General features: G+C 40.7%; 2 protein-coding genes and 1 long non-coding RNA gene across 5 annotated transcripts in view; 2 read left to right on the top strand and 1 right to left on the bottom strand.

Moving 5' to 3' along the window:
- The window catches only part of LOC132671745 (aldehyde oxidase 2), a 92,811-nt gene extending 88,929 nt beyond the window's left edge, over nucleotides 1-3,882 (top strand). The window contains exons 35-36 of the mRNA XM_060622897.2: nucleotides 657-732; nucleotides 3,531-3,882. Coding sequence (XP_060478880.1) covers nucleotides 657-710 — 54 coding nt within the window. The 3' untranslated portion in view covers nucleotides 711-732; nucleotides 3,531-3,882. The remainder of the gene's footprint in view (nucleotides 1-656; nucleotides 733-3,530) is intronic.
- LOC132671747 (uncharacterized) lies at nucleotides 3,437-20,282 on the bottom strand. The gene is made up of 4 exons (XR_009607244.2): nucleotides 20,196-20,282; nucleotides 7,817-7,875; nucleotides 5,720-5,863; nucleotides 3,437-3,583 (listed from the first exon to the last, which is right to left on the bottom strand). It is a non-coding gene; the product is annotated as an uncharacterized LOC132671747 (long non-coding RNA).
- BZW1 (basic leucine zipper and W2 domains 1) overlaps nucleotides 20,019-20,431 on the top strand; it is a 16,001-nt gene continuing 15,588 nt past the window's right edge. Inside the window, exon 1 of one of the 3 annotated variants that reach the window (XM_060622900.3) lies at nucleotides 20,019-20,293. The gene's annotated coding sequence lies outside the window, so the exon portion shown is untranslated. Of the gene's footprint in view, nucleotides 20,331-20,431 lie in introns of all 3 variants that reach the window. The other 2 variants (XM_060622899.3, XM_060622902.3) reach the window with 2 other exon arrangements.

Raw genomic sequence — 20,431 nt, 5'->3', positions numbered from 1 at the left:
TTTTTTCTTTTAACACCTTTGCAATAAAAGTCAACTCTTCAAACAAAAACAGGACAACAGCAGAGGGAAGGAATATCTGCTTTCTGCCAGACCTAAGGGAGTGAATTCCCAGCAGAGGAGACAGGAACTGAGGACCACAAGGAGGAAGATAAACAGGTCAAACTCTTGGGGGCTTGTAGCCGAGGATAGTAGAATGAGCCTGGGAGTTAATTAGCAAGGGCACTGAACCACACAAATCATTTGGCTAAAGGTGTAGACAGGGCTGTTCTCAAATCACTGCAGAGGAGACCAAGTCTGTAGGCTCCAGTGCAAGTAACTCAGCCTACCCACTGTTCCCTTCCCACTGTCTTCCCCCAAACATTTTCACAAGATTTGGAATTCTCTTTGGGATTCACATCTGGGAAGCAAAGAAAATAGGTAACATCGAAGTGCCCTCTTAAACAACATTTAAGTGTAGCAGAGATCACAACACCAAATCCCTGTCTCTTCAGAGTTATCACTTGAAGGGAATGGTACCGTCCCATTCCTCAGGAAAATCCTGACTCCTTCTGTCAGAAAATTTGTCAAAACCTAAGGATTTTCAAAACTTTGTTTTTCTCATGAAATATTACAATGGCATTATGAACATTAAGTATCTAATTTGGTTTCTTTCTTAGATCCCAAGAGATGACCCTAAGACATTTAAACCTTGGTCTATCCCTATAGCGTAACACTGCTGTCATTTCCTAAAAGGTAAGATCATTAAGCTGAAATATAACTACTCAGAAAGAAAAGGAAAAAAAAAAAAAAAAGATGAGCCAGTCCAGTAGCTTTTCCAACTGTGTTCTATGGAAATTTAGGATTGCACAAATGTATAAATCTAGTTTCATTTTTAAGCTTTATTCAACATTTTAATTTTTTAACACTAAACAATACATGGCTTTGGATGCTGACAAGGAAATTCAGGGTATTTTACCCAAGAAAAACATAGTACCAGCTTTTGTTTTCATTTTATTTATTTATCTTTTTAAAGATTTTATTTTTGAGTAATCTCTATACACAGCATGGGGTTGAACTCACAACCCCAAGAACAAGAGTCGCATGCTCTACTGACTGAGCCAGGCACCTGCACCAGTTTTTCTTTTCATTTTATTTTTTTATTTTTTTATTTTTTCAACGTTTTTTATTTATTTTTGGGACAGAGAGAGACAGAGCATGAACGGGGGAGGGGCAGAGAGAGAGGGAGACACAGAATCGGAAACAGGCTCCAGGCTCCGAGCCATCAGCCCAGAGCCCGACGCGGGGCTCGAACTCACGGACCGCGAGATCGTGACCTGGCTGAAGTCGGACGCTTAACCGACTACGCCACCCAGGCGCCCCTTTCTTTTCATTTTAAAATAAAATTTAAAACAAGAACGTTGTGGATTAAGATATTTTAAAGATCCTACTCCCTAATTCTTTTGAGAATCATATCTTGAGTACAAAGCACTACATTAAAATCTATTGCTTCCTGCATTTATAATTAACCAGTGCTATTTAAAAGAAGTATCTGGGGGCACCTGGGTGGCTCAGTCGGTTAAGGGTCTGACTCTTGATTTCAGCTCAGGTCATGATCTCATCATTCATGAGATTGAGCCCTGTGTCAGGCTCTGTGCTGGCAGTGTGGAGCCTGCTTGGGATTCTCTCTCTTCATTTCTCTCTGCCCCTCCCCTGCTCACTCTCTCTCTCTCAAAATAAATAAATAAACATTTTAAAAAGTAAAAGTAAAATAAAATAAAAGAGGTATCTAGCTGCATTTGTTGTGTTTAACTGCTACAGTTTTGTACTGCAGCTTAACACAAAACTCAGAGCACTGAAGACTTTGGAGGGTGGCCACCAAAAGTGCCTGGGAAATATCTGCTGACAAAAAGAAATTTTCATTGTTGGAAAACTAAACTGCTTTTCTGCACACTTACTGGGCAACATTAGAAAAAATGAAAGCAGAAGAGAACTACGTCATAGATTCAGAGAAAAAACATTTCATCAAACTCTAATTTTCCAATTAAATGTCTAAAACAACCCATGCGTATTAACAGATAGATGTTTAATTCCATTGTTACTTGTCACATAAGAACTTGCATGGATAGTTTTGCTAAATCAGACTAAATAATTGATGATATTTTTGTTTCTCCTTTCACAATAACAAAAATCAAAACAGCTAATGTTTTAAACTATATTTTAAATTATTATAAAATAGTAACGAAAGCACATATACCCATGTATAGAAGGCAGAATGTCTATCTAGTTCTTTATTCTCTCTCTCTCTCTACCTCTCTCTTTTCAAGTGTTAAAATTCAATGTGGACATGATGGCAAATTCACTCTAATCCCTATATAAAACAAGGTTTATAAAGTACTCAGCATCATGCCTGACACCGTACTCACTAAAGGAAAGCTACACATACACACTCAGATGTGCTAAATGCCAAATTTTATGGTTTTTTTAAAAAAAATTTTAACGTTTATTTATTTTTGAGAGAGAGAGAGAGAGACAGAGCAGGGGAGTGGCAGAGAGAGAGGGAGATGCAGAATCCGAAGCAGGCTCCAGGCTCTGAGCTGCAGCACAGAGCCCAATGTGGGGCTCCAACTCACAGTTTGTGAGATCATGACCTGAGCTGAAGTCAGATGTCCAACTGACTTAGCCACCCAGGCGCCCCAGCTAAATGCCAAATTTTAACAAATTGGAGACCGCCAATGAATGAACTGGATTGTCAAGTTTTTGTAAAAATTTCAAAATAAAGACCATTCTCACAGTTCTAGAAAAATTTAAAAAACAAAAATCAAAACCAAACCATAAAAATCTCTTTTGCTACTTTACCACTTACAACTATTTGTGTGTCAGAATTATCTCCATGCTGTGCAATTAAAATAAAATGTAGGGGCACCTGGGTGATTCTAGGTTAAGTGTCTGACTCTTGGTTTTGGCCCAGTCATGATCTCATGGGTTCGTGGGTTCGGGACCCCCGTGGGGCTCTGCACTGACAGCATGGACCCTGCTTGGGATTCTCTCTCTGTGTCTCTCTGCCCCTCCCCTGCTCACGTGCTCGCACACACTCTCTCTCACACTCTCTCAAAATAAATAAATAAACTTAAAAAATAATAAAATGCAGATATAAATTGCATTCTGAGTCTTTAACTGTCAGTCTTTACCTGCCATTTCAGGTTTTTGCATTCTTTAAAGTAGCATTATCGTTTTCACATATTTGCTATATAAGCAAGTGTTAAACATTGACATTAAATTTATACCACACTAAAATCGTATATGTGTGAGTGTTTTCCCATAACATTTTCAACCTTTGCTAAAAATGTGTGAAAACCTTTGAGCTCATCCAGCTTCTTATAAATGAAGACATGGAGGCCAAGGAAGAATAAGTAACTACCTAAACATACTTATTCATATCCGTAAAGCTTACCAATCCAAGTTTTCAACTACTTATTGTTTTCCTTGCATGCAAAAGCTGGGGAATTTGTACACTTTTATAATTACTCTCCTTTCTTTTTTTTTTTTTCCAGGTGTTTCAGTTTTTCACAAGTGAAAAGATGGTTTGTTAATCCAAACTGATACACTGTTGTGGAAGAAAAGACAAATTTTAGAAACATTATTCAAGCCTGATTAGGCTAACAAGATAAATCATTATTTGCTTAGACATTTTAGCCTAGAGGTCACCAGATAAGCATTGCAATATCCACAGTAGCCAAGTTTAAGTTTGATTTGTTTGTGAAGACATCACGTAAATATTGCTCTAAAAGCAAATTTTTTTCTTTGTGTATCCCTCCAATCTAACTGGACTGACTAGTAATACAGGTTGTGATCCTAGAGTGGAAGACACTTCTCAGTAAATAAACATGTGATTACTTTCCTCAAGGATGTGTTTGATTGGGTGGCCACAGGTAAGGACACCACAAGAGATCTACAATTTTGTTTTGTTCTTACTGTGGATTAGCTATGCGTCCATGTCTGGGCATTGGACAACAAAGGAGTTGTATTTTCCTCGTGTAGATCAGCTATTCAACTGGTTAACATTCTTTTGGAATTTGGAGATAAAGGGCAATGTAAAAACATTTTCAATGTATCATAAAACCCTTTCATTTTTTTGTTTATAAAAAACACCCAATCTAGTATCAGTTTCAGAAATACTTCACTGCTCAACTTCCCATATTCTGAAGTAGGTAAACACGGAGCGCAAGTTTAATTGTAATCACCCCGATGTTGTACTTTAGAATGCAGGATCCACCAAATTCCATTAATCTGAGTTTTGGAGGCCTTCAGAGGAGGAGAAACCGGAATATGAACTGGGCCTTATTTGACCAGAAAGTCTCTGTCAGCCAGAACTCATGTGATAAAGCTCTCCAAGCCATTGTCTACAGTGACTCCTGAAGTGACTGAGGTGAGGCTGACTGAGAGTGCTGGGTGGCTTGGGAGTGAAGGCCAAGATCAGGATTGTCGTACAGCCTGCAGGAGGATGTAGGTCACTGGAGGCAGTGAGTAAATCTGCTTGCAGGGACTGAGACACAACACGGCTGTCCACAGGCCTGTCCACAGGCCTCTATGCTGACTTTGGAGACTCCACTAGGCCACAGGAGCCTAAGGGAGGAAGTGGGACTGGAGCACAAAGAGAAAGGAGACAAGAACAGAAGGGTCATGGGCAGGAAAAAAAATTATGCAAGATTTTTGTGAGCAGAAGAGCTGGGGAACTTAGTGGGAGTAGCCAGGGCAAAGTGATTCAAAAGTTATTGAAAATAATAAGAAATGAGGGGCACCTGGGTGGCTAAGTCGGTTAAGAATCTGACTTCAGCTCAGGTCATGATCTCATGGCTTGTGAGTTCAAGCCCCGCATCAGGCTCTGTGCTGACAGCTCAGAGCCTGGAGCCTGCTTCAGATTCTGTGTCTCCCTCTCTCTCTGCCCCTCCCTCACTCACATGCTATCTCTTGCTCTCTCTCAAAAATAAATAAACATTAAAAAAAATTTTTTTAAAGAAGAAAGTAATAAGAAATGAGAAATTTGTTTTATCATCTCTATCATTTTAAACAATGGTAAATATAATTCATATTTTATAAAATTTGGTCTGTCAGGACTACGGATGGTTACTAGGTATTTATTTTCTATTTGCCACAGTTGAGAACTATGAAGGAATAAACATAAAGGGGTCTGCAGAAGTTATTTATGTGAGTTGATGCACTAAAATCTTAATTGCATGGATATCAATCAAATACTTTTTCAAAAAGGCATAGTTGAAACCACATACTTGAAATCAGTTCTTTGGGCTCAGTAAGTGTTGTTAAAAGATACTAAAGGTTTTAAATTAGTAATACGTTCAAAAATATAAAAAGGTATACAGTACAAGGACTAACTCTCATACCATCCCCATCCAGCCAATTCTCACACAAGCACAAAATGTAACCACTTTTATTAGCTACTATTTTTTCCTTCAGGAATAGAAGGTCCCAGAATGCCCAGCCACTCTTGTCAAGATTAAAGTTACTCTCAGCTGGTTCCACACAGGGATGAGACATAATGACCAAATGTCAGGATGGTAGGGGAAGTCTAAGGTGTCAGGACAAGCACCTGGTTTCTACCTGGATTACACTGCTGGACCCACTGAGTAAGGTGCTAGTCCCCCATCTCTCTGTCTACCCCCTTCCCCATGTCAGCAGCACCCTAGTGTCTGTAACAGTGAGGAATATAACCCTTTACACCCACCATTGCTCCGTGGATCCTCCTGTTTCTCTCCCATGGGTCTGGGGCACAGGAAGCATTTGTACTCTGGCCTTTTTAACCTCAGTTCTCTGAGCAGGTGTTCGTTCTCTCGTGTAAAGGAAAAGCAACCTGCTCCCAGCTCTACCTCTGGAACAGTGAAAATTAATATTTGATCTGTCTCATATAATTAGGTAGACAAATAGAAGAAAGATATGATTTCTGATTCATAAGATGCAAAAAAGGAGTTTGAAAATCAGGCAGAAATAGTTGGAGACAGAAAATAAAGACATTTTCTCAGTCTCCCTACACAACCTTGAATGAGCTGATACCAAGATATCATGGAGTACAAAACAAGAATGTTCTTTTCCTTGGCATAGCCACCATAGTAGGACAGATGTCTCCACACTCCTTATCTTCATATTTAGATGATGTTACCAGCTGTCTACCTGGTCTTGCTCCAAACCCTTCTGCACATAGCTTCCTGGATAATCTCTCTCAACATCTGTAACCACCTACCCTCATTGAGTAAAAGAGTACCATTCAACAGGACAGTTTCTTCTTCCAAAAAGAACTGTACTATAATTTGTGTAGCAGTCAACACTTGTTTTTATCTGCCTGGAGTCTTTTCCTTTGGGAAGTCTCTTATCTTCTACTCCATGTGTTCCAAGAAGGCTACTGGGAAAGGCATAGGATAAAGCTGGGTCTGAGTGTCTCCTGAGAGTTAGACTCTTGAGGAAGGTACACAAGGTTAAAAGGCCACTGGAACAGATTGCCTGGATGGCCAGCTATGGGGAACAAGTCCACAAGCTTGCTGCTAGGTCCTCAGAGGCACCCCTGTCCCTGTGCATCTCAAGGCCTGCTTCTTCAGTTCTGCCCTCAATTTCATCGGCTAGCCAGTATCTTGCCAGGTTTATTAGTTTCCTAGGGCTGCCATAACAAATTCCCACAAACTAGATGGCCTAAATATTTATTCTTTCACAGTTCTGGAGGCTAGAAGTCCAAAATCAAGGTGTTAGCTGGGCCACGGATTTTAGGGAAGAACCCTTTCTTGCCTCTTCTGGTGATTCCTGGAGTTTCGTGGCATTTCTTGGCTTGTCGTTACATCACCCCAAACTCTGCCCCATTGTCACATGACCTTCTTCCCTGTGTATCTGGGTCCATCTCCCTTTCTCTTTTCTCTCAGGAGAACACCAGCCATTGAATTTAGGGCCCACCCAAATCCAGTATGACGTCCTCTTAACTAATTATGTCTGTAAAGACTCTATTTTCAAACAAAGTCATATTCTGAGGTTCCAGGTAGACGTGAACTTCAGGAGAACACTATTCAGCCCACTATGCCAACAAACCTTCTTGCTAAGGCTAACAGACACAGTTTTGGGTGGAAGTGATCCTTTCTCCATCCCACCCACATTGTAACTGGTTCGTCTATCACACCATCTATCTGTCTACATGTGTATCCTCCCTTTCTAGCCTGATGGCAGGAACTATGTTTTACTCATCCTTTACCACAGGTTCTATCTCAAACTGATACTTGCACATCTTTGACTAAGGAAAAGCAGACAGAAATGCTCTATTCAAAGTATTTATGAAACCTATACTGTGTAACCCAGAAACCCAGGAGCCAGAACTAAGAAAAGTAAAAGGAAGGAAGCTATAGTTCTTTGACAAAGAAATCACATTGTTATTGAAATTGGATTTTATTGTTATTATTATTGGATTTTAGTCTGTTAGAGTCACTATTTATTTTACTTACATATGTTAAGAAAAACTTTCCAACACCTGGAAATGAGGGGGAAAAAATACTGTGACCTTTCAATGTCATACTTCAGTACTATTTAATAAGCCCATTCTAGAGTACTCTGATGCTCTAGGGATACTCTGTCCAATATGGTGGCCACTAGCCACATGTGGCTATTTAAATTTAAATTTTGATTAATTAAATAAAAAATTCATTTCCTTATTTGTCCTAGCCACCTTTCAAGTACTCACTAGCTACGTGTGGCCAATGGGTACCATATTGAACAACACAGAAGAGACTATATCCATCATCTCAGAAAGTTATACTGGACAATATTACTCTAAGGAACTTTATATACTTACTGTTTATTAGGGTTCGAACTCCTGAAAAGCCAGGTCTTGCGGTAGGCAATCTCTAGAAGCTGGAAAAGGCAATAAAATAGGTTCTCCTCTAGAATCTCCAGAAGGAACACAGCCCTGCTCATATCTTGATTTTAATACAGTGTGACTCTTTTTGGATATCTGACCTCTAGAACTGTAAGATAAATCTGTATTGTTTTAAGCTCTCTAGTTACAGTAATTTTTTATAGCAGCAGTAGGAAACTAATATAGGTGTTAACTTGCAGAACATTGATAAATTGCAAATGATGTCTGGTATAGTTGAAAAGATAATTCCAAAGGTTATAGTTTTTTCACTCTATAAGATATTAACCAGTTTTGTTTTAGTTTTTGGCTTTTGATTTTTGGGTGTTTGCTTGTTTTGGGGTTTTTTTGTTTTGTTTTGTTTTTTTAGGCTGTGTAACCTTTTTCTTTTTTTTTTTAATTTTTAACGTTTATTTATTTTTGAGACAGAGAGAGACAGAGCATGAACAGGGGAGGGTCAGAGAGAGGGAGACACAGAATCTGAAACAGGGTCCAGGCTCTGAGCTGTCAGCACAGAGCCCAACGCGGGGCTTGAACTCAGGGACCGCGAGATCATGACCTGAGCCGAAGTCGGCCGCTTAACCGACTGAGCCACCCAGGCGCCCCTGTGCAACTTTATTCTGACATTCTTTTTTTCCATAACGGTTTCTTATTTCTTCCTCGGAACTTGCTTTATTATCCTGGCTACCTCATTGACTGTATCCTTGATACTTGCTTACCATATATTATAACAGCCATGGTTTAATAGTTTCAAAGTTAGATGCTGATACGCATCAAGAAAAAACAGACATAGAACTTTGAGATTTTTTCCAAATGTCAGAAAAGCCTACACAATTTATATAGCGGTGAATCTGATTAATATAGTTAGTTTACAATTTAAGTTAATATATTTGATATTCTACAACAAACATAATTTTTTGACTAAATGTAACCAGCAGACAATTACATTCCAGGGAGAAGATATAAAGAACTTTGTCTTGGGCGCCTCGCTGGCTCAGTCAGTAGAGCATGTGACTCTTGATCTTGGGGTCATGAGTTCAGGCCCCACATTGGGTGTAGAGTTTAGTTTAAAAAAACAACAACAACAAACTCTGTGTACTATTTTTCAAAGAGAGCAAATAAATCTTTCATGGTGAGTGGCATTTAAAACAAAACAAAACAAGACTTTGGGGCACCTGCTTGGGTCCATAAGTAGAGCATGTGACTCTTGATCTCCGAGTCATAAGTTCAAGTCCCACATTGGGTATGTAGATTACTTAAAAATAAAATCTTAAAAAAAAAAAAATTTGCCTTAACTTTGAACAAACAACCCAACATAATTAACACTAAATATGTAACTAAGAACAAATATAACTAAGAACAAACTTCTTCCCTCTTTTTGAAAATATAACAAAAACAGAGCCTGTACCAATTTCAACAAGACCTTTTCTCACCTGTCTGGTCTCTTTGTTCCTTGTGCTCAAGGAATTGCTGCAATATCAATGTTCTCCAAGGCTTATAGAGACCAGTACACTGAAAAAGCAAAGTACTTGACTTTTTCCTCCCCTAAGCCTTTCAAACACCATTGTGACCAATGGTTATTTATATTTTTAACCAAAAACTAGATGAATCAAAGTTTGATAGCTTATTATTTCAAATTCCACAACCTCTTAAGTTGCTCACAATCCATAAACATTGAAGACATATTTTTGTGTACACACAAAAATAACCCCCCAACATACACACAAAAAAAACACTAAAAACTAAAAACAAACAAACAAACAAACAAACCCTCTGTCCTCTCTCCTTAGCCCTGACATTCTTCTCCCATGCCATTAAATCCTCCCTCTGGAAGAAGCAGACATAGACATATCAGAATCAGCTAAGGAGCTTTTTTCAAAATTCCCACACCCAGCTGCCCACAACTACTCTATCCTGATACACTACCCCAAAGGGGTATTGCCAGAATCTGCATAGTTTAAAAATCTATAGGAGGAAGAGGAAGAGAAGCAAGTATACAAAACACAGGTTGTAGGTGGGTATATTAAGTTAGATAAAACAGAATCCAAAAGGTCTCACTTTCTAGCCCACTACAGCTTCCTTTAACCCAGAGTGACCTTTCTAAAATGCTGATGGTCCACTGGTGTCATACTATAATAATCTCCAGTAGTTTCCACTGCTGATCAGATTATCACAAACTGACCTGAGGCAATTAGGCAATTGACTAGCTCTTGGGTTTTGGGTTTGTTTTTTTGTTTTGCTTTTGTTTTTGGTGTGTGTGTGTGTGTGTTAGTTTTTTAATTTATTTTGAGAGAGACAGCATGTGCCAGCACACTACTGGGGGAGGGGCAGAGACAGAAGGAGAGAGAGAATCCCAAACAGGCTCCGTGCTGTCAGCACAGAGCCCCGACATGGGGCTCGAGCTCACAAACCATGAGATCATGACCTGAGCTGAAACCAAGAGCTGGACACTTACCTGACTGAACCACCCAGGCACCCCCTGACTGGCTCTTTAATAAATATCTATAGCCACCATGAGATAGGTCAAATGTCTTGCATGGTAGGTTCATACTGGGTGGATACAACATTCTGGTGGCACAATCTTCTAACCTTCTAGCTGAGAAAATGATAGCATCCCCTGGGAAGAAGGCACTCAGGACCAGTAGCACTCCAGACCTACAGCCTGTCCCAGCACTGCCTACTAGGTTCTTCCACCTTCTTCAGATAAGGTTCACAGGATGAATATAACCTTTCTAGCCAACCATTTACCTTATTTCTAACATCCAATTATCCAAATACCAGTTAACAAAACCTTATGATGAAGTTTTAGAAAATTATTTGAAATGCTTATGGAACCAATTTTGAAGTTCAGATTCATGATTTGGATTCTTCAAATGTAAAGTTGGGGCACCTGGGTGGCTCAGTCATTTAAGTGTCTGACTTTGACTCAAGTCATGATCTTGCAGTCCATGGCTTTGAGCTGCATTGGGCTCTGTGCTGACAGCTCAGAACCTGGAGCCTGCTTCAGATTCTGTGTCTCCCTCTTTCTCTGCCCTCCCCTGCTTACACTGTCTCTCTCTCTTTCAAAAATAAATAAACATTTAAAAAAGGGTGCAAACTGACTACATCTAGGACATAGATAATAGTTAAATATGCTTAAATATATCATATCATTTTTACTAAATATCTAAACTATTGTAAAGTAAATCACTACACAGAAAACAACACAGATTAAGACCAAACGCCCCCTTCATCTCTGCCATCCCTTCCCCAACACACACATGCATATACACACACACTCTTATGCAACACACACCAAGCTGCTCCCTGCTCTTAGAATTTGGCAGCCATCATCACTTTTCTGGCCTTTCCACATGCTGCTTCTTGCCCCTACTTCTCCATCTGACCAACCTCTTCTCTTCCTTCAAGACCCACTTTGGAGATCTCCTATTCAGAATCCTTTGGAAACCCCTTCCTTCCCAGCCCTGTGGATTTGCCCACTGCCTCATCCACCTCCTAATGGCCTCTAGTGCAAACCTCTCCATTTATACCTTCACAACTGTACTGTACTTGTCATTATCATCTGTGTCCATCATTGGACAGGGCACATGATAAGAACCGTAATTCATTGTCTTCTGACCGCCATTGACACCAGGCACATAGTAGGTATTTAGTAGATACATGTTGTAGAAAATAAAAGTGAAGGTCCTAGAGCATTTCACTTTTTTACCTCTTTTCTGCCAAAGAAGAGCAGAGAACTTCCTAACTGTTCTCAGCAAATGCCATTTCTGAGAGACAAATCTGTTGCATATATGTTGTTCTTTCTAGGAAAGTGATTCTCAAAATGTCATAAAACACCAAAGTTCTTAATGTTATTTCATAACACTTTTTACCTAGGTTCTAAAAACTCTTCATGGAATCTGTGTATATTAAAATGTGACTTACATTCAAAGTAACAGGTGTAGAGAATTGATGCAGAATTTCGTTTTAGCACTTCCTATAATGATTCACCAAAAGCTGAAAACCTCTGTTGTGGGCAAGCCTAATTGTATAAAGCCTTCTAAGGCTACCACCACCTGTACTAGTTAGGTTCTGAAAAATAAACCTATGTTTTAAAAGAAAATTATTTTTGTCCCAGAAAGACCTAGGAAATCCTCCAAGACAGTTTTAATACAACATTTTAAGAGTAGAATTGGAAATGCATGATGAGTAAAAGGGTTGTACTTTTCTCATCAGATAAATTGGCATTAGATTTCCTAAATAAGTAGTCCATGGCCTTCTTTTGGAAGAATGATCACCATCAAATATATTTAGCTTACTTTGAAAGTAAAACAGCCCTACTTACCCACAAAGTTTCTATGAAGAATTCTGAAATCCATGTGAAAATATTTTGTAAACAATAACATCCTCTCTAAATGAAGGCCTATAAAGACCATTCTATTACTACTAATTATCAGCAGTAGTTATTACTACAACTGCTGCTGCTACCACTACTAACAACAATAATAATAAAGCAGCAGCTAAGTTCTATTTAGTTTAGTTGCTTTCTCATTTTAGGCTAATAACTTTATATCACACACTGACCCTAAAATGTGAAATTTGGGTTTATAAAGAGAGCAAAGAAAGATGGCCATCTAAATATGCCAGGCAATAGTTCAACATACATTCGAGATAATTTTCTAACACAGACACATTTAGATCTGGGTCATCAGTAAGATTTCTTGTTCTTTAAATGAATTTTAATACATTAAGAGATAAGACTTGATAAGCAATAAACAGCCTTTCCTAAATAATCCTGTAACTAACGGTTATACCATATGCCATCATAGTTAACCTTGTTTGCTTTTCTTTAAATAAATGCCTTGAATGTTACATAACTTAAAATGCAGCAATTATGCTCATCCAAAATATTACTTACTTGGCAAGTTACCTCAAACTATTTTCTGAATAAGCACTTTACAGGAGCAAAGAGTTTTCACCTTAACCTACCATCATTCCTATGTGGAGAGAAAGAGAATGAATGCCAGGTTTCTTGAATGCCTAAGCCTCAAAAATCTAAATAAGAGATGTCTGTTTCAAGGGAAGAAATAAGTGTCTTAAAAGAATAACTTACTTACTGGGGTGCTTTGGTGGCTCAGTTGGTTAACTTACTTACTGGGGTGCTTTGGTGGCTCAGTTGGTTAAGCATCTGACTTTGGCTCAGGTCATGATCTTACAGTCCATGGGTTCAAACCCTGTGTCAGGCTCTGCACAGATAGCAGAGCCTGCTTTGGACCGTCTGCCTCCCTCTCTCTTTGCCCCTCCCCCATTTGTGTGCACTGTCTCTCAAAAATAAATAAACATTTAAAAAAGAAAAGAGTAGCTTATTTACCAAATTTTATTAAAATAGGTAATTACTAATGCTTATTTTTTTATTTTTCATAATCTTGATCATAACAAATATTATTAATAGTAAATACTATTAATAGTCAAATAACTAATGAAATCATTCTATGCGGCAAATGAAAGAAATGGCATAAAAGAGGGATACCTGACTGGCTCAATCGGTAGAGCATACAACTCTTGATCTTGAGGTTGTGAGTTCAAGCCCCACATTGGGCTTGTAGAGATTACTTTTAAAAAAAAGATGTTTTGGCACAAAAACAGACACAGAGACCAATGGAATAGAATAGAAACCCCAGAACTAGACCCACAAACGTATGGCCAACTAATCTTTGACAAAGCAGGAAAGAACATCCAATGGAAAAAAGAGAGTCTCTTTAACAAATGGTGCTGGGAGAACTGGACAGCAACATGCAGAAAGTTGAAACTAGACCACTTTCTCACACCATTCACAAAAATAAACTCAAAATGGATAAAGGACCTGAATGTGAGACAGGAAACCATCAAAACCTTAGAGGAGAAAGCAGGAAAAGACCTCTCTGACCTCAGCCGTAGCAATCTCTTACTTGACACATCCCCAAAGGCAAGGGAATTAAAAGCAAAAATGAATTACTGAGACCTTATGAAGATAAAAAGCTTCTGCACAGCAAAGGAAACAACCAACAAAACTAAAAGGCAACCAACGGAATGGGAAAAGATATTTGCAAATGACATATCGGACAAAGGGCTAGTATCCAAAATCTATAAAGAGCTCACCAAACTCCACACCCGAAAAACAAATAACCCAGTGAAGAAATGGGCAGAAAACATGAATAGACACTTCTCTAAAGAAGACATCCAGATGGCCAACAGGCACATGAAAAGATGCTCAACGTCACTCCTCATCAGGGAAATACAAATCAAAACCACACTCAGATATCACCTCACGCCAGTCAGAGTGGCCAAAATGAACAAATCAGGAGACTATAGATGCTGGAGAGGATGTGGAGAAATGGGAACCCTCTTGCACTGTTGGTGGGAATGCAAATTGGTGCAGCCACTCTGGAAAGCAGTGTGGAGGTTCCTCAGAAAATTAAAAATAGACCTACCCTATGACCCAGCAATAGCACTGCTAGGAATTTATCCAAGGGATACAGGAGTACTGATGCATAGGGGCACTTGTACCCCAATGTTTATAGCAGCACTCTCAACAATAGCCAAATTTTGGAAAGAGCCTAAATGTCCATCAACTGAAGAATGGATAAAGAAATTGTGGTTTATATACACAATGGAGTACTACAGGGCAATGAGAAAGAACAAAATATGGCCCTTTGTAGTAACGTGGATGGAACTGGAGAGTGTGATGTTAAATGAAATAAGCCATACAGAGAAAGACAGATACCATATGTTTTCACTCTTATGTGGATCCTGAGAAACTTAACAGAAACCCATGTTTCTGTTAAACATGGGTTTAACATGTTTAAACATGTTAAAGGAGGGGAAGGAAAAAAAAAAAAAGAGGTTAGAGTGGGAGCGAGCCAAAGCATAAGAGACTCTTAAAAACTGAGAACAAACTGAGGGTTGATGGGGAGTGGGAGGGAGGGGAGGGTGGGGGATGGGTATTGAGGAGGGCACCTTTTGGGATGAGCACTGGCTGTTGTATGGAAACCAATTTGACAATAAATTTCATATATTGAAAAAAATAAAATAAAGTAGGGAACCCAGGGGGGTGCCTGGGTAGCTGGTTAAGTGTCCAACTTTGGCTCAGGTCATGATCTTGTGGTTCATGAGTTCAAGCCCCATGTCGGGCTCAGAGCCTGGAGCCTGCTTCAGATTCTGTGTCTCCCTCTCTCTCTGCCCTCCCCCTGCTTACGCTCTGTCTCCCTCTCTCTCTCCCTCTCTCAAAAATAAATAAACATTAAAAATAATAATATAAATTTAAAAAATTATAAAGGAGGGAACCCAAGGATGCCGGGCTGGTTCAGTCAGTAGGGCGTGTGACTCTTGGTCCTGAGTTTGAGCCCCATGTTGGGCATGGAGCTGAAAGAAACGAAGGAAGGAAGAGAGGAAGGGACAGAGAGAGAGGAAGGAAGGAAGGAAGGAAGGAAAGAAGGAAGGAAGGAAGGAAGGAAGGAAGGAAGGAAGGAAGGAAGGAAAGAAGGAAGGAAAGGAGAAAGGGGGTAAGTAGGGAACCGAATTTGGCCTAATAATGATGAAAAAAAGTTCCAAAATACTTCTATCATAAGACATTGTCCTGAATGTTGCTGACATTTTACCCAAAACTTTGTTATTGACATGCTGGAGTTTGCAAGGTTAGCGATTACAAGATTCTTAACTGAGCACAGAAAGTCTGAATAACAAAGTCCTGCACAGCACTAACAAAACAAAAGGCAATTTAAGGCAGACTTGGGCCTTGTCTTATGAGGCATTTCCTCAAAGATCTGATTTATCCCTCCTCTCCTTGAGCTCATTAACCTTAAGCTCCTTAAACTTAACACTTTAAGCTCCTTAAATTTTTACACTAGTACAGCATTTATCAAGTAGGCATGCAGTACATTGTTAGGAACTACATTCAGTTTAAGGACAAATAACAAATCTACTAAAAGATATGGAACCCCAGTTATGAGCATTCGAAGGGTCTTTATCATGTAAAGCATCAGTACTCACGTTTTACAGAGAGGTTAAGTGACTCATGTGAAACCTCAAAAACACCCAGGGACTAGATTCTCCTTTAAATGTCTATACTCCAGGGCACTTGGGTGGCTCAGTCGGTTGAGTTGAGGGTCCAATTTTGGCTCAGGTCATAATCTCACAGTTCGTGGGTTCAAGCCCCACATCAGGCTTTCTGCTCTCAGCACAGGGCCCACTTCAGATCATCTGTCCCCGTCTCTCCCTGTCCCTCCCCCACTTGCACACACACACACACACACACACACACACACACACACTCTCTCTCTCTCTCTCTCTCTCAAAAATAAACATTTTAAAAAATAAAAATAAATGTCTGTATTTCAGCATCCCTAAAAGAAAACCAGCTTGAAATTCCTTCTCACCCTTCTTTCTCCTCCATGATCAGGTCTCCTCCATGAGAAGTACTAGCTATATCAAACCCATCCCATACTTACTAAAGCATGATGCTTGCTATACAGTGAGGCACTACTAAAATGAGTAAGAAATTGCCATTGCCATAAAGAATTTCAGTATAGAATAAAAGACAACTGCAAATACAAAAGTAGATTGAATATCAGAAAGCACAAAGTGCAAAGTTCAGAAAAGGAATATGTTTACATCAGCTGCAGTGATTAAGAAAGGCTTAAGGGGGGGCGCCTGGGTGGCTCAGTCGGTTGAGCGCCGACTTCGCTCAGGTCACGATCTCGCGGTCTGTGAGTTCGAGCCCCGCATCGGGCCCCTGTGCTGACAGCTCAGAGCCCGGAGCCTGTTTCAATTCTGTGTCTCCCTCTCTCTGACCCTCCCCCATTCATGCTCTGTCTCTCTCTGTCTCAAAAATAAATAAACATTAAAAAAAAAAAATTTAAAAAAAAAAAAAAAAAAAAAGAAAGGCTTAAGGGAAGTGTAGTATTTGAGATAAGCCTTGAAATAATAAATGGGATTTTGACAGTAAAGAATGAGGAAAGGACATCTCAGTCTGATTAAAGCATAGAGTTCAGGTGTTTGGAAACTTTTCTGCTCGAGATACAGGTTATAAACATTTCCCAAGGGCATAGGTAAATTAGGCTGCCTGCCATATACAATTCCAAATGACCCCCTCCCTCTCTCACTTCCAGGAACATATATCAGCATGCAAATGAGTGAGAATGATCTTATAATAGATAATCTTCCATCTGCTTTACTTTTTAAAGGAAATCACTTGCTAAATTTAATATAGTTTTTAGTCAAAAATGCTTGCTACACCCCACGATGGATGGCAATTACAGGTTAAGAACCACCAGTGTGATGGGAAGTAAAGGTGAGAAACATTGGTCAGAACTATTCCTGGGTGATCTGGAGTACAAACCACAGCATGTAAACAGTGAAGAGATATGATTCAGGCGGCATCTGGGAAGATTATTCTAGAAGGGTGGAGAAAGGGATAGCACAGTTAGGAAGTTATTGCAAAAGTCCCAGTTACTTAGAGGTAATAGAGGCCTAAATGAAGATATTACTGGAAAAAGATGATTGAGTTGAGAAATGTGACAAATATAGAAGACAAGCTTTGTGAGGTCAGAGGTCTAACTTGTTACCTCTGTGTCTCTAGTGGTCTTTAGTTCAGCAACTATTTGTTGAATGGATAAATAAGATCTTGGTGGCAAGACAGTAATGCTATAGCAGTGCAGCCAGAATGTCTGGGTTCAAATTAAGCTCTTCCATTTACTAGTTATATGACCTTGGGTAAGTTACTTGACCTCTCTATGCCTCAGTCTTCCCATCTATTAAATGGGGCTAATGATGGAGTCTAGATCATAGGGTAGGTTTTTTTTTTTTTTTTAATGTTTATTTATTTTTCTGAAAGAGAGACAGAGCATGAGCAGGGGAGGGGCAGAGAGAGAAGGAGACACAGAATCTAAAGTAGGCTCCAGGCTCTGAGCTGTCAGCACAGAGCCTGATGCGGGGCTCAAACTCATGAACCAAGAGATCATGACCTGAGCCGAAGTCAGATGCTTAATTGACTGAGCCACCCAGGTGCCCCAATCATAGGGTAGTTTTGAGGATTAAATAAGGTGGAGTGCTTAAAAGAATACATGACACATATATCTGCCACATAACAGTAGCTATTCTTATTAGTAAAACAGTGTGCCTTTAACAGAACTTCAGAAGTGAGAAAAACAGTTTAGGGGTAAGGGTACAAAGAGTGTTTAGTTTGGCATTTAGTGGAGCTACCAGATAGGCCTTGGGGAAAAGGCTTACACTGAGGAATCTGACTCTTGCCACTTCTCTGCGCTCCCCGTAGTCCTCCCATCTCCCACCAAGATCCAGTCACACTAGCCCCTTTCAGTTCCTCCAACAGGTCAGGTTTTTCCTACCTCAGGACCTTCCCACTGTCATTCCCTCAGCCTAGAAGGATAGAGAGCCTTGACAAATATGTAATGATTCAATAGCATTTGGCACTCTTTTAAAAGTTAACTCCGGGGCACCTGGGTGGCTCAGTTGGTTAAGCATCTGACTTCGGTTCAAGTCATGAACTCACAGTTCGTGGGTTCGAGCCCCACGTCAGGCTCTGCGCTGACAGCTCACAGCCTGGAGCCTGTTTCAGATTCTGTGTCTCCCTCTCTCTGCCCCTCCCCTGTTCATGCTCTGTCTCTGTCTCCAAAATAAACATTTAAAAAAAAAAAATTTTTAAGTTAAATCCAGGGGCACCTGGGTAGCTTAGTCAGTTAAGTGTCTGACCAGCTCAGGTCATGATCTCACTGTTGGTAGGTTCTAGCCCCGTGTTGGGCTCTGTGCAGACAGCTAGGAGCCTGTAGCCTGCTTTGGATTCTGTCTCCCTCTCTCTCTGCCCCTCCCCTGCTCATGCATGCTCTCTCTCAAAAACAAACTTTTTTTTTTTAATTTAAAAAATAAAAAAATCAAAGTTAAATCCCTAGGAATGTATAAGGTAAGAAAGCAACGTGGAATAAGATAAAAGGAATGAGCACAGAAAAGAGGAACAGCAATTGCAACGGACTATCCAGGGGGGTAACCAGGATACTTGGAACGAAGTTTTTAAGGAGATGGGTAATGTTCTAAATGCTCAGAGGAGGAAAGGAAAATGAAGATCACTGGATTTGGCAATAATTCTGAGGAAGAACTCTGAGAAAGTAATTGTCCACGATGTTGAGAGGGGAAGGCAGCAGAGGTCAGACAGTTAAATAAATCAACTAATATAAACTGATTTACCAGAAATGTTTGATAAGGGAGAGAAGCAGAGTGCAGGGAAGATGACTGTAGCAACAGACCCTGTTTTTAGGGTTTGGGTGGGATTTTTTGGTAGGAGGATAATAACAATGGAGACAAATAACAATGGAAAACAAACTAAGATACAAACGGAATAAAAACATGAGGCTAGATCTTGGAGACATTGTGCATCTCTGCAGTTTTAATGCCCACAGTGCTTTTCACACGCGTTACCTTGTCCCTCAGCTCTCTGATGATACATCCTCTAATTCAGTGGTTCTCAAAAGTGTAGTCCCTAGACCAGCATCATCAGCATCAGAGGGAACTTGTTAGAAAAGCACATTTTTGAGTCCTACAACAGATCTACATAATTGTGCGGGTTAGACCCAGCAATCTGTGTTTTTAAAAGTCCTCCAAGGAATTCTGAGGCTCTCCAGGTCCCCGCAAGGACCACACTCAGGAGAAAACGACAAAAGACCGCTGCAAGGAGTAGCGGCCACAGTTGGAGGGCAGAATTTTCTTCTGAACCTTCCATCTGGATCTCCCAACCTCCTAAGAGAGGCAGTGCACAACCCCAGCCAGCCAGCGGCACCTCAAAGCAAAGTCGCCCCGCTTCGGACTAGCCTGAGCGAGTTCTACCAACCCCAACGGGAGCGGAGGTCAGCTAAGGACCCTTGGCCAAGCTCAGCCACCGCCCTAGAAAGGGCCCGAGTGCACCAAGTCCTCAGGCTTCGACTTCCGGCGGGGGGGGGGGGGGGGGGTGTCTGCTGGGAGGGACTCCGGGCTGCCGTATCCAAATTCTTCAGGATTGGCGGGGATGGGGGGCGGGGTATTTGTTCTTCTAACCCCTCCGTGTGCTACGAGGCCGCAAGGGGCAGAGAGGGAAGAAAGACAGGCTAGGATAGGATAAGTTTCCGCAAAACCTTGAACCCAATAAAGGAACAAAGAAGACTTAAAAACCCTTCTCCCTGTCCTTTCCTACTTTCCCACCCCGAATCCCAAGGAATGGAAAAGGCGGAGGCTCAAGGCCTCGTCTAAGGGAGACGCGGGGAGGACGCTTGAGGAAGAAATCTCGCGATAGGAGGCCGGCCGGGGCGGGGGGTGACACCTCTTCCCTCCTCCTCGCGTTAGTTCCGGTCGCAGAGGAGACACCGCCGCAGTTGCCGCCACATCGGGGATTTCTGGCTCTTTTCTGTTCGCCTTAAAGTCGGTGAGGCGCGACGCTCGCCTGTCCCGGGACGAGGTTGTGGCCCTCAGTCGCCAGACAGGGCAGGGGGGTGGGGGCCGGCAGGTCTGGTGTGGCCCGGCTTGAATGGGTCTGAGCCGCCGCCTGAGGCCAGGCGG

The sequence above is a fragment of the Panthera onca genome, chromosome C1 (assembly GCF_046562875.1).
Source record: "Panthera onca isolate mPanOnc1 chromosome C1, mPanOnc1 haplotype 2, whole genome shotgun sequence".
Taxonomy (NCBI): Eukaryota; Metazoa; Chordata; class Mammalia; order Carnivora; family Felidae; genus Panthera; species Panthera onca.
Note: the sequence above shows the minus strand (reverse complement) of the source record. Positions and strands in the feature narration are given on the sequence as shown.